General features: G+C 42.3%; 1 protein-coding gene across 2 annotated transcripts in view; it reads left to right on the forward strand.

Annotated features, from left to right (window-relative positions):
- Positions 1–3,674: 3,674 nt before the first annotated feature.
- The window catches only part of LOC309653565 (cyclin-Y-like protein 1), a 33,834-nt gene continuing 22,741 nt past the window's right edge, over positions 3,675–14,767 (forward strand). For both annotated transcript variants that reach the window (XM_082478474.1, XM_082478475.1), the window contains exons 1-2: positions 3,675–3,935; positions 13,055–13,129. In XM_082478474.1, coding sequence (XP_082334600.1) covers positions 3,710–3,935; positions 13,055–13,129 — 301 coding nt within the window. In that variant the 5' untranslated portion in view covers positions 3,675–3,709. The remainder of the gene's footprint in view (positions 3,936–13,054; positions 13,130–14,767) is intronic.

Below are 14,767 nucleotides of genomic sequence, written 5' to 3' on the forward strand. Positions count from 1 at the left end.
TCTTTAATTTTTGCCACTTTGATTACTATGTGTCTCGGTGTGTTTCTCCTTGGGTTTATTCTGTATGGGACTCTCTGCGCTTCCTGGACTTGGGTGGCTATTTCCTTTCTCATGTTAGGGAAGTTTTCGACTATAATCTCTTCAAATATTTTCTCTGGTCCTTTCTCTCTCTCTTCTCCTTCTGGGACCCTTATAATGCGAATGTTGTTGCGTTTAATGTTGTCCCAGAGGTCTCTTAGGCTGTCTTCATTTCTTTTCATTCTTTTTTCTTTAGTCTGTTCCGCAGCAGTGAATTCCACCATTCTGTCTTCCAGGTCACTTATCCTTTCTTCTGCCTCAGTTATTCTGCTATTGATTCCTTCTAGTGTAGTTTTCATTTCAGTTATTGTATTGGTCATCTCTGTTTGTTTGTTCTTTAATTCTTCTAGGTCTTTGTTAATCATTTCTTGCATCTTCTCAATCTTTGCCTCCATTCTTATTCCGAGGTCCTGGATCATGTTCACTATCATTATTCTGAATTCTTTTTCTGGAAGGTTGCCTATCTCCACTTCATTTAGTTGTTTTTCTGGGTTTTTTTCTTGTTCCTTCATCTGGTACATAGCCCTCTGCCTTTTCATCTTCTCTATCTTTCTGTAACTGTGGTTTTTGGTCCACAGGCTGCAGGATTGTAGTTTTTCTTGCTTCTGTTGTCTGCCCTCTGGTGGTTGAGGCTATCTAAGAGGCTTGATGGGAGGCTCTGGTGGTGGGTAGAGCTGACTGTTGCTGTGGCGGTCAGAGCTCAGTAAAACCTTAATCCACTTGACTGTTGATGGGTGGGGCTGGGTTCCCTCCCTGTTGGTTGTTTTGCCTGAGGCAACCCAACACTGGAGCCTACCCGTGCTGTTTGGTGGGGTTAATGGCAGACTCTGGGAGGGCTCACACCAAGGAGAACTTCCCAGAACCTCGGCTGCCAGTGTCCTTATCCCCACGGTGAAACAGAGCCACCACTCGCCTCTGCAGGAGACCCCCCAACACCAGCAGGTAGGTCTGGTTCAGTCTCCCCCAGGGTCACTGCTCCTTCCCCTGGGTCCCGATGCACACATTACTTTGTATGTGCCCTCCAAGAGTGGGGTCTCTGTTTCCCCCAGTCCTGTCAAAGTCCTGCAATCAATTCCCACTAGGCTTCAAAGTCTGATTCTCTAGGAATTCCTCCTCCCGTAGCCGGACCCCCAGGTTGGGAAGCCTGACGTGGGGCTCAGAACCTTCACTCCAGTGGGTGGACTTCTGTGGTATAAGTGTTCACCAGCCTGTGAGTCACCCACCCAGCAGTTATGGGATTTGATTTTACTCTGATTGCACCCCTCCTACCGTCTCACTGTGGCTTCTCCTCTGTCCTTGGACGTGGGGTATCCTCCTTGGTGAAGTCCAGGGTCTTCCTGTCAATGATTGTCCAGCAGCAAGTTGTGATTCTGGTGCTCTCGCAAGAGGGAGTGAGAGCACGTCCTTCTACTCCGCCATCTTGGTTAATCTAATGTGTTATTTTTGAAAACATAAGTTGGGATATCACAAAATGGACTTAGCCTGCAGAGGCTTACTTTCAACCAGAGAGCTCCATTTCCATGTTCCGCTTAACAGAACCCAAAATGATCTTCCTTCCCAAACCTCTTCCTTTTCCTGCACTATCTAAGAAAAAGTAACCACACTCTACATAGTTCCCTAAGCCAGAACCCTAGCAGCCATTTTTGCTTCTCTTTTCCCCTTCCCGCTCCATATCTAGTCACTGAGCACTTCTATTCTACCTCCCAGATGACCTCAGATCCTTTCCCTCCACTCCAATCTCTGCCACTGCCTTTAGTTTGAGCCCTCACTCCTCTCTTAGATGAATATAAAGTCTCTTAATGGGTTTTGTTGCTTCCATCAGTCCTACTTATTCTCAAGCGTGACCTCACTACAAACCACCTGATAGTGACTCCTTAACTTCACAACATTCAATGGCTCTCATGTTTCTGGGAAGAAAACCAAGCTCTTTACCCCAGCATCTACTTGGGGTTAATAGATCTAGGTTTGAATTTCAGGTTTAAGTACTTTGCAGCAGTGTGACCTCAGACTGTTGGGCTTTCTAAGCCTTTGTTTTCTCACCGTGCCTGAGGTCACTGAGGGCAGGACTATTTTTCACACACGGGTGCCTGGCATGTAGGAGGGACTAATCAATGTTGAATGAAGGGAAAGTATTTTAAAATCCACATCAAAAAATTGTTCCTCCTTAAAAAAAGAAAATCCTGATACACTATGCCACTTCCAACCAAATTTGACTTCGACCTTTATTTTCTGATGATCACAATAAGGTGCCTTTGGGGATCCACACAATCAGGGATCAAATCCTGGCCACACCCCTGAGCAATCATGTGACCTTGGGAACGTGACTTAGCGTCTGTAAAATCTGTAAAATGAAGGTTTCTGAGGATTTTGTTCCCGAGGGTTAAATGAGTACCTCACTTGGAACGGGGGCGGGCGCATAGTGTTTGCCAAATGTTAACTATCGTTATCATCTTCATCAAATCAAGACCGTGGTACTTCACTTTGTGACTCTCAAGTTTGTATGAGAAAATCGTGCTTTATGCGTTGTTGTTGGCTAAAGTAGGGAAACCTGGAAACTCCTGCCGTGGAAGAGAGCAACAGGCGAGAAAAGCGAGTTGCTGAATCCCAGCGCCTCAGAGGTGGGAGGGGGGAGTTTGGTCCCTAATTTGCTGATGAGGAAGTGGAGGGGTGACGTGTCCTCGAGTCTCATTCAAGACACAGCCACAGCTCTTTATTGAGAGTAGGACCAGGGCCCCGGGGGTTGCTATGGTTAAACTGTAGGCGGAAACTAACACTCTTTGGAAGGCAAGACAGGAGGAGCATTCAGTTATAAAAAACGGTCAAAAATTGGGGTGAAACTAAGTTCGTTGAGCAATACATCAAATGAGTCAACTGTGGACCCAGTGAAAGCGAGTTGCTAACTGAACTGGCATTTTACGAACAGGGGCTTTCTACAGAGCCCACTGACTCAGGACGGCTTCGATTAACAAACTCCCGCGGCGCTTCCCGCAGGACCGGAAAGCTCGGAGCGCGAGAGATGAATGGAAACCAGAGTCTGGGGTGCGCCGCTCGGGGGGCGGGGCAGCCGCGGGCGGGGGCGGGGCATTGTGAGTCACATGCCTGCGCTCTGAGGAGGGCGCGTGGAGGGAACTCTGGTCGTGATTGGTCCGTCGTAACCAGGTAACCGAAGGACACATTCCGGTAGGCAAGGGCCGGCCGGGCTAGCTACTTTCAGTCGGGAGGTGGCAGCGGAAGGAGGAGGAGCTCCGGCTGCGCTCTCTCCCTCAGTGGCTGCGCGTCTCAGCGCTTGTCTGGTTCCCAGCCCTTTTAAATAAGCGGGTCTGGTCACCGCCCTCACAGACTAGTTGGTTCCGGGGAGGCAGCGGCGGGGGTGCGGCCGGGGCCGGACCCCTGCCCGGGGCCCAGTGGCTGGGCAGGGGTGCGGCCGGGGCCGTACCCCTGCCCGGGGCCCCGGCGGCTGGGCGGACAGGAGAGAGGCGGGCGAAGTCGCGTCTGCATGTGCGGCACAGCCCCGGCATAGCCCGGGGCTGCCAGTGCCCGCCGCGCCATTGTTGGGGGAGGGGGCGGCTTCTGTGCTCGGCAGAGTCGGGGGACGAGCGGAGGCGGCGGCGGCGAGGAGTGAAGGCGCCCCATGGGGAACTCGCTGTGTTGTTGCCTGTCCCCCAATGCCAGCCCCAAGTCGGGCCGGCGCAGGGGGTCAGCGGAGCCGGACTGCGAGTCTGAGGTCTACAAGGCGGCGGCCGGGAATGCGGTGGCAGTAGCTCCGGCGGCGGCTACCGTGGAACCCGCCGAGTTGGATTTCGCAGGTGGCGAAGGCCACCACCTGCAGCACATCAGCGACCGGGAGATGCCCGAAGGTAAGAAGCGGCGGGCGCGCCTCGCCCCTCGCGGGGTCGGCGCCGTCTGCTCTCGGGCTTACCTCTGGCCTCCGCCGCCCCCAGGGTCCCCCGGGAGGGAGACGCCGCCTAGGGCTCCTTCTTGCCCGGAGTTGGCTCTCCCAGGGCTGGGCACCGGGGACGAAGGCTGGCTCTGCTTGGCGTCCCCACCCCTTATTCTTTACCAGTCGCGTCCGGCCAGTCTCCTTCCCTCTTCCCTACCCGAATGCCCAATTCTTTCCCCCGTTCCCATTTCCCAGCCCGGCCTGAGACCCTCCAATCCGCGGCCCTTCCTGTTCGTGGTTCTATTTAACATCTCGTGGGACTTAGCAGAGACTTTCTGGTGTAGTCTCTCTTTTCTTAATGCAAACTTAAATACTCTAACTTCGGCGTATCCATCCCGTCTCCCTATCCAGATGGTACCTAAGCGAAGGAACTAGGTAAGGGCCTGATGACAGATTTCTATTCCTTAAGGTAGTTGATACTCGAGACAATTAAGACAAACATTAGAGGATTTGTCATTTAAATTCAAAATAGAGATGGACAGAGTCAGTGTGGTGTTCTTAACTAAAATTCTTTGGATTTTAATGTTTTCAGTCGCCCTGATAGAAGCTACTTTATCCCTTCTAACTATAATTTGAACACGATAGGAAAGAAAATGGTGGGAGAGGGGCTTAAAATAACTGTGAACGGTGTGAAACGTTACTGCCACGGCTGCAGAGAATAGTTGTTGGGTTTTTTTTCTTTACCAAAGGAGACCCCATGGAGTTCTGATTACTTTTAAATTCCCACTTTGACACAAGTATGTCTTCAGTTGCACAGCCTTAACCGACTTCTTTTGCACGTTGCCTGTTCTAAGGGAGGGGTGAGGTGGTTCCTGAGACTGCTGGACAGAAGTTTCAAAGGAGAAAAAACAAATTCAGATTGTAATTTGTAATATAAAGGTTTGGGAGTTAACATACCACATCCATCCTGCAGAAAAATGTCTCCATGGCTCCCTCCTCCTCCGCCCCCCCCCCCCCAGTAGAATACTATTTAACTTTAGGAATGTTCAGGTAAAAGTTCTGTAGACTAAGTGGCTGGGGGTGGGTGTTGTCGGGGAGGAGAGGAGAGAGAGAAGAGAGGAAATGTTTGATTTTTGCCTCTAGAATTTTGGAAAGGGATGGCTCTAGGTTAAAAAAAAAAAAAATTCTGGGTAGCATAGTGGCACTTTAATAAAGACTGTTCTTTGAAGTATAAAACATTGTATCATAAAGATGTTAAAGCCCCACTGGCCCATTTGTTTCATTTAAATGCCAGAGATTATTTCATTATTTCATAGACGAAATGTCTTACAGCTCTTCTATTTAAATTTTAGTTGGGTTTATTTAATTTCTTTAAAAGTTAGAATAATGAAGCCTGTGGATTCACCCTTATGATGGACGTGGCTTTGTAAGTGGAAAGTACTCCCTTTTCAGAATCGTTAGATATTGTGAAAGAATGAACAAATTATGTGAATTAATTGTAGCTTTAAACACAAAGCATGTAAGTACTTGTGAAAACTGCTCTGCTTGTTGCTATAAGGTAAGCCTCTAAATGATTTTTAAAAACAGTTAGTAGTTGGCTAGTGTAGGATGAGAGACGAAAATTGGACCTTTATAGAATTCTTTTAAGATTTACAATGCATTTTCTTGTGTATTTCACTCGGCCCTTCCATCTACAAATAAGGCCCGTATATATTCTCCCTCTGTTGCCGATGAAGAAGCCAAGACTTAGAGATCTGAAATGACTGTGTAACACAGCTACTGAACAAAAGAGACAGACTTGGGAGGTGGTAGATATGCCAAATTCAGTTCTTGGCATGCTTAAGAAACTGTTTAGAGTGCACCTTATATTTTATTATAATTTATCCATAAGTTAGGCCTATCTCAGCATACTCCAGTTTTGATTATTGCCATTCCAGTTTATTGTACACAACTCAGAAGCAACATTTACCTCTCCATTCTCTGTCTGTACATACATTGCAATGGATATGAATAAAAGTAGAAGTCATGAAATAGCCTAAATTTATCAGTCAGGTAAACACGTTGATATAATTTAAAGAGTTTGTTCTGGTGAAATCCAATTGAAGCCGAGAATGCCCTGGACAGAGGGACATTAGGGGAAGCTGGTAAGCGGGCAGGTAAGGTACTAAGCATTTAGCATACGACTATGTATGATAAGGAAGGAGTGCTAAATCAGGAACTGGAAAAATAGAGTTCATGAGTACAGAATTTACCTTTTTATGTTTAACATGATTGTTAAAATTTCATTTCAATTTGTCTTTTTTGGGGGGGCATTCGATAAAGTGATAAGAGAAACCTCAATTTCAGCATTTGCCTATTAATTAAGTTTCCATAGAAACAAGGTCAGAACACCAAATATAAAGTACAGGCACATTGGAAGTTTGCTCTTCATGTCTTTATTTCAGACAATTTTGTATCAGTTTCCCTGGAAACTGAGAAATACCTACTCAGATATAAAACATTTTGGCTTTTCTACAGTGAAGAATTATTTGGTTACTTAGAGAAAATCGTACATAAATGATGCTCTGTCTTGTTCTTCAGAAACATTGGAGAAGAACATGATTTCTTCAAGCCATCTCAAAAAAGTAACTCCTAAGAACGTAGTATAGATTTCAGATAGACTCAAAAGAATTTTTTACTACTTTGTCTTTAACAGTATATCTAATATAACTGATGGTAGTGTCATAATAGAAAAGAAGATGCTACGGTCCTATTATCTGATTTTATTTTTATTCATCAACTTTTCATACAGCCTTTATGTTCTGACCTTAGGAGCTTTGCTAATTTTCTGGTGAAAGGTGCTCTCTCAAGTGACCCCTACCTCCCATCCCCCTGAAGAGTGGGTAGGGAAGGAATTGGCAATATGATGTGGAAAAACCTCTGAGCAACAGATCTTTCCTTTTTTTGGTGACAGTATTAATGAACATTTGATGTGAAAGATTGAGAAAACACAGAAAAGTCCTTCACTCACACTCAGAATATCCAGAATTTTTATTAATATTTTGGTGTTGATTCTTCCTGAACCTTTTGTATGCATATAAACATAACATTGTGTTTATTTTACAAAGATGGGATTGTTCTTTATGTGCCACTTTGTAACTTTTTGTTGTAAAGAAAAGTAACGACATGAAGCTCCTGTAACCGTGCTGACACCTAGAGAGTGCTCCAGGGTGATGTATTTCCATGCAACTGCGCATAGCTCTACAGCCTGCCTTTTACCAACTGTTTACTGGGCCATCGAATAACCTTGGAGCATAATTCATTTACCCAGCCTTTATGGTTGAGCATCTTTTATAATCCCATTATAATGCTTTATTCAGGGGACACAGATAAAAACTGATGCATTGTATTGATACTTCTCTATAGCATTCTGATTGTACACTTTGTCTTACGACTTAATTAAATTCATAGGGTGAGTCATTTTGTAGTAAAGGTATTTTAACATTAAATGTTCTTTTTCCAAATTAAAGTTACCATTGATTTTTCACTGAACATTAGATTTCCTCTTTTAGGTTTTCGTGGTTCTTGGTAACCTGTCTTGTGTCTTTGATTCTGAGTAACTAAACTACTACTCTAAGAGATCTGAAATTAACTCTGGTCCTAGGTGACAGACACATCAAAAGACAGCATTAGAAGAAATCTTAGATGATGTGGGAAAATTGGGAAAACCTTAACTGGTTTTGGGTACACTGAAACATGATTATTAGGCACCATTCCAGAGGCAGGACAAACAGTGGTTAGACAAGACAAAACCCGTATCCTAACTCAGGTCCTTACTTTCTAGAGGTGCCTGGGGGCTGACGACACAAGAATAACATCAGGTAGTGAGAACACTAAGAAAGAAAATGAAGGTAATGGGCTGGGGAGGAGGACAGTTTTACAAGGGGTGGTTAAAGACAGCTTCTCTCCTTAAGCGACCCATGAGCAGTCCTAAGAGAGCCGTGTGAGGCTGTGGGAGAAGAGGCTTCTGTGCAGTTCCTAAGAAGGGAATATGCTTGATGCGTGCCAAGGACAGAAAGATGGGTGGCTGCAGCTGAGTGAATGAATGCCAGGAGGAATATGGGGGATTAAGACCTTGTATGCCTAGTGGGCCTTGACCAAAAAATATGAATTTTAGTCTAATTGTAATGGGAAACCATTGAAGGATTATATGCAGGGGAATGATGTTAATTCTTAGAAAAAGGGAAGGGGGGTAGAGAGGGCGGAGGGAGATCAGACCAGCTACTGTGTGAGAATAGACTGTAAGGGTGGAAGGAAGCAGAGAGGGAGACCAGTTAGGAGGCTGGTGCGGTAGCTCAGGTGAGAGCCAACAGTGGCTTGAACAAAAAAGCGATATTAATAAGGGTCTAAAATAGGCTGTAGTATATAGATTGCTCTTGCATGTCATTTGATTCTCACCATGTTCTGAGTTAGGTAGTGTAGGAATTCTTCTCTTAGGTATAAATTGAGTTGTCCAAGGTTTTAAAAATGAGTATTGATAGAGAGTAGGACTGTAAATTCCAAATGCATGGCATATAGGAACAGAATTTATTGTTGACATTATGTGAGCTTCTTTGGAATACTACCTTTTTTCTCAGCCTTTTTTGTTGTTGTTTTAGTGTATTAAAGTAATAAAACTTAAGAGTTAAAACAGTAACACTGCGTAATGTGAAATGAAATGAAGGTAACTTGCAACCCAGAAAGGTTCTTAAAAGTCCAAGAAACTGAGTAAAGTACTCTTTAGAAATATATAAAGCCAGGTGTACTTACCTATGTGTCACCTCTCAGTCATGATCACTGTAACACTGATTGAGGATTAAAATAAGGCAAAAGTGAGAACCAGGGTAGAGGCAGGTACAGAAGCAGTTGGAAACCAGAGCTGGGAAGTTTGGAAGCCAGGATTGTCCGAAGCTAGGAAAGCAGGATCAAGGCTTGGGTGAGCAGTAGCCTGGCAGGTGCAGGAGCCTGCTGTGTACCCGCTGGTGAGGCAGCCCAGCTCAGGGCTGGCTGGCAGGAACTCCCTGACTGCGGTGGAAAGTGTGGACTCAGAGATGAAATCATCAGTTTACATGGTAATTGTAAAGATTGTAATGTTTGTATTATGAGCCATAAAACTAATACACTGCACAGTATAGGGATGCTAGGGCAGTTCAGTAAATGCAGTGGTTACCGTTAAGTAAACTGGTGCTCAGCAGTTGGCCCAGAAACTGCTGACATCTCCTGTTTATTTGGAATATATTGAAATCAATATGTCGATATTAATCGCTTTCTGAAATATGCTGCTTCTGTCAGATGCTTTCTTGGTCACTTCCCTCTCCCTCTAATATTTTAACAAGGACAAATCATTTATCGACAGTTTGATAGCATAGTTTTAACACTTTTAGCCTTCAGTAATGCATTTCATTTGTTCTAAGTTGCCTATGTTTTCACACTTTTAACAACTGCAATTGAGATGGATCTTAACAACTGGTAGAATCTTAGATTGGAGGAAAAACAGTACTCAGTGTCGGTGGTGTTTTACAGGTTTCCTCTGAGGAATGTTTACATGAAGACCGAGTTTAATTTTTTTTTAATCATACTTTTTCTACATCGACCTATCATGCTGTCAAATAAGTTGCAATTTAAATTGATAATACAAAAATGATGGGTCTTAAAATACAGTTTTAATCATAACCCCTAATCATGAGCTCAAGAATATTTCTCCTGGGTAAAACATTCTTAGATGTTTCTAAAGAAATAACTTTCGGAAGAATCCATGTAATTTCCTGAATGCACAGTAATTCCCTGAAGTCTCTAAATTACTGTGTGTGCATGTGGTGGGGAGAGGGATGAGAGGGATGGTGGGTGGTAAAGCTTTGCTTAATAGTTGGCAGTCTTACCTTTGTGATAGTGAAGAGTGTGGTAGGTTTTATCATAGTCTCCTTAGGCTCTTGGGAAGATAGTTCATGGGAAGTGCAGAAATATTGTGTGTATGTATGAGTTTACTGTCTAATGGCTCACATGTCCATTCTATAAGATAGTGATGTGGTATTTTTCATTAGCAAAAAGTGCAAGTTATATAGAAAATTGTTAGTTATATAGGCTATAAACAAAAGATTAATATTTTCTGAAAACCTCATGCAAACTGACAGCAGTAGGGCCCTGGTGTTTACAGTACATTCAAATGATAGGCCAACTCACCAAAGTGGAAATAACACTGATAACTGTGGGAAAATGGTCAAACTGTGTAATCAGAAGAAATACAAATTAGATCTACAGTGAGGTTCCTCATTCATATCAGTAGGAATTTTTTTTTTTTTTTTCAAGTATCCAAAGCAAGGGTAGGAACTCAAAATGTCATGATTGGTAGCATTATACCCTAATGTGCCCCCCACCTTCTTTAGGAAGCAATTTAGCATTGTACATGGAGCCGTGAAAGTGATCTAACCTTTTGGCTTAGTCATTCCACTTCCGAAGATCTTTGCTAAGGAGATAAAACCATTATTTTAAAAAACTATGTACATAAAGATTTTCCTCATAATATTTTAAGAATAGAACTTTGTAAGCACCAATCCCCAGCAATAGGGGATTGGCTAAGTCCAGTATAGGAATAACACTTGATGGGCCAGTGTGTATTCATTAAACAATAAATATGCAACAGTGGGGTGGAGAGCGCTTGTTAGTAACAAGAAGACATAAATTGTACACTAATTAGAGCTTTTTTTAACGTATAAGAAAAGCAACTAAAAGTAACAGTTGTGAATCATTGTGTGTTAATGATTGTGAATGGTTGTGTGTAACTTTTAAACAGAGCATCGTTTTGTCTCATGCAGATTTTTGTTCATGATATTTGATAAAGGAATGAGCAAGTGACTTTTACCTTTCCCCACCTTTAGTGTGATCATCAGTACTGCTGATTAACCAGGTCTCCTTCAGTTGCAAGTTAAAAGAACATCACAGAGTTAAGCACTACTTGACCCAGGAGTTAAATGATCTCCTCAGTTCTGCTCTCCTCTGTTGATGTCTCCTGAAAAGCCTTTCCCCTCATGATAGCAAGGGGAGTGTCCAGCAGCTCAAGACTAGCTAAGGATCCTAGAGTACAGTTCTGCCTTTCTCTTTTCTTGGCAAGCCCCAGGACAGCTGTGATTGATTGGCCGTTCCTGGATCCTGTGCCTACCTTTGAACCCCCTAGGATAGAGTAGGGAGAGTGCCAGCTTTTTTCTGGTCACTTGGGCTAAGTTTACTTTTTTTTTTTTTGCATGTTGTCATTTCTTTTATCCCAGCCTTCTTGACTTTTGTATTTAGATCTGTAGTAGCACATCTTGGTTTGGCAGCTGTGTGTGTGTGTGTGTGTGTGTGTGTGTGTGTGTGTGTGTGTTAAAGCTTGCTTCTCTTTGATTCTGGCACTTAATTTTCCTGGACTTCCATTGAAAATTGTTAAGTTTTACCATGCCATAGACACTGATAAATAAGACAGCTACTTTGCAAACATTTCTGCTTATTTTTTAGATTCAAATGTAGTCTATTTACTTTCTTTTTGGTATAGGTAAGTAGTCATGAATTCTTTCGGAAGCTATAGGTTAGAGGCAGCTGTGAAAGTCTCTGCCTGCCATTTTGTGTACAGCTGAAATAATTTATTTTCCCATTGTCTTAATTTTTCAAATATGTAGGAGAAAAAAACTTTAAAATAATTGTATGGGTCTTTTACATAAAAATGTTGAATAGAATATTTTCTCCAAAAGCAGCTTGATAAACTTCAAATTCAGTGAAGGAATTTTCATGAAGAACAAAGCAGTTGGTTTAGCTCTGTAAATTACTAGTGCTGGCAATGACATTAAAATGGATGGCTCAGATTCCTGTTAAAACGGGAAGTCCAAAATTACTGTTCGTGCCACATTCTTTCTGGGTGGGAAAAGGGGATTCTAGGTAGATACATTTGTGAAATGCTGGGTTAGACAGAATTCACTACTAGACTAATTAGTTTTTAATATATCAATGTGTGTATTCTTTGGATTCTCTAAGAGGCAGGGATATATTTGTATTTCACTTTGACCATCAAAGCCATCTTTCAAAAACAGATCAGTTATTATGTGGTTTGGGAAATAATTGCCTTAACCATTACTCTTTATCTGAATCTTGGTCCAGTTTCTTAAAAGATTGGTTAAATGGTTTGAGATGGACTTTGCTGAGGAAGTGTCATAGGGCTTTTATGTTTGTTTGTTTGTTTGAAACAACAACCTTACTATCCTGTGTGGTAGCTTGTGCTTGTTTTGTATTTCTGCCTAAATAGAAGACGCTATCCCACCTTGGTGCAAGGTGGGCTACAGGCAGACCCACCTTTTCGTGTAGGTATGGCCAAAATTTTTTTCTAGTAGCCCTATGATCTGCTCCAGAAAGTACTCTTATTGAAGCCCCAAATTAATCATGCAGCGTGGAATGAAGAAGTGAGTTTAGCTTTGGAAATAGAGGGCAAAGTTAAAAATCACTCTCATGGAAGTGTTCCTCTAGATTAGAACATTGAACTTTTATGTAGTCCTCTTAAATCTGCCATGATGAATAGCCCCCAGATAAACCACAGCCAATGAAATGAGTTCATTTGTTGAATGGAGTTAGAATTAGCCATTTGATTGTCTGAAGAACATTTGCCAAAAGCAACTCACTTCGTTTTGGCATATTTGATATATTGAGCTGGTATCTGACAGTAGTTGGCCACAGCATAACTTGCTTCTTGAGACTGTTCCTGGAATGTGCTAGTAATATCAGCTTTAAAAGAGGGTGACTGAATTTTTAATTGATAAATAGGAGGGGAGTCACATATATGATTCATCTAAAAATGGCATAGATTATTTAGGTGCAAGTTAAAGAAGTCTAAGACATAGCCATGGTTTTACTCCACATGTATGGAGAGTTTCTACAATTTTGCTGTTTCCCAATAGAATTTTTATATTGTGCCTTTACTAAAATTGCCTTTTTGTCATTACTAAAAGCTCTTCTCAAGACTATTAATAAGTGGTTTCAATCAATGTGTAGCTATCTTTAAAATCATGTATTTTTCTACTCAACTAAATCACCACACCTTTTTCTCTTCTTCCTATACAGACTTAGCTTTGGAACCAAACCCTTCTGACCACCCAAGGGCAAGCACCATTTTTCCGAGCAAATCTCAAACAGATGGTAAGGCAATGCTTTTTTTTCCCTGAGAAAAAGAGTGAAAACTGTTTTTGTTTTGTGTATTATAGGAGGTATTTAGAAAAACTCTTACAGTGGTTTAAATGTTTCACTTTTTTATGTATTCACTTGTCTTATTTTAATATGTTGATGATACAGTTTCCTTTAGTTGTCAGTGTTTTAGGGAGGAGAACACTTAGACTATCTGTTTATACATTTTGCCACCTCTTTATCAACATAGTCAACTGGCCACATGATTTAGATGTGGTCTATTTCTCCATGCTACTTTGTCCTTTTCCCCTTGCTCCGAAGAGCACATATGTTAAAGACAAATGATAGGGTTTAGGTCACAGTTAGGTTTTCATTTGGTCAAATCAGAAAAATCAGTTGTTATATGTGGGAATTGAGCCTTGTGATTTTGGCCCTGTTTTACACAGTGTTCAACCAGACGAGCCTATCTCACATCCAGATTTATGCTACTCAGAACTTTTAAGCTATTCAAAACTTTCTCATCCTAATGTAGTGCTGTGCCAGGGTAATAAGAGCAACATGCCATATGGGGTTTTCCAGAAGATTATCCTCAGCATGTGAAACTCATATACATTTCCTGTGTCCTCCTTGTTTTAAGATGAGAATCAGAACCGTAGAATTTTTTGCACTCCTGCTTGCCTGCTTGTCTTCCTGAATGTTATGTTAAATCCTAGTTTATTTGCTAAAAAGCCATACGTGACCAAGTTTTTCAGTTGATTACGAGAGCAGGAATACAAGAAGTGAACATTCCATAATATTTAAAGTGATGCAGCACAATAAAAAACGGAGGTTTGGTTTTTTGTTGTTGTTGTTTTGCTTTTGGTTTTTTTCCGTTAGATCACTGGTTTTTATAAAAGGATATAACTCAGGAACAGCCAGATGGAAGAGATGCATAGGGCCAGGCATGGGGACAGGGCACAGAGCTTTGATGCCCTCTGCAAGGGTACTACATGCTCACCAACCTGGAAGCTCCTGGGGTTTCTAACTTGCATTTTTCTAGTGTGTGTACTTGAGCCACTCATTTCTGGTTAGGATTGCTCTATTTCTCAGTTTCTTCCAGAGCCATGAGCTGCTCACATGTAGAGGGGCTCTGGAGACAGTAAAAGAAAAGCTGTCCCATGCCTGTCTCTCTCTTCAGCCTTAAGGAATCCGTGCCTGTGATGCCTGTCTGGAGTTAAAGGAGGCAATGTGAGCAAGAGTGTGGCCTAAGACCCTCTTCAGGCTTTTATTCTTCTGGCCTTTGTTGGAGCAAAACCGTTTTGTGTGCTGTAGATATGTTCATTTAGGTCAGCACACTCATTTTAAAATTTACGTTTAACATAGGTTACTTTCCAGTTGTGTATTTTTTCAGTAAGGTATTTGAGTAGGTTACCATTAAGTGGTTCAGGATGCTTCCAGAGATCCTGGTGCGTTCGGAGACGAGTGCCTGGCCAGAAACTGGTTCTTAGAGTCGTCATCTGTAGATTGTGGTAATTAAAGTAAGCTGTGTGTAAATGAAGACTGAGAAAATACTCCTGGCTAGTAGTTCAGCTATGCAGCAGGTACATTTTTTTATTAGCTAAGTTTCTCACCTGGCCTGATTTGCTTTGTCCTTTTCTTTTGTAAATGGGGAGT

This window comes from Balaenoptera physalus (genome assembly GCF_965194825.1).
Source record: "Balaenoptera physalus genome assembly, contig: HAP1_SCAFFOLD_601, whole genome shotgun sequence".
NCBI classification, from domain to species: Eukaryota; Metazoa; Chordata; class Mammalia; order Artiodactyla; family Balaenopteridae; genus Balaenoptera; species Balaenoptera physalus.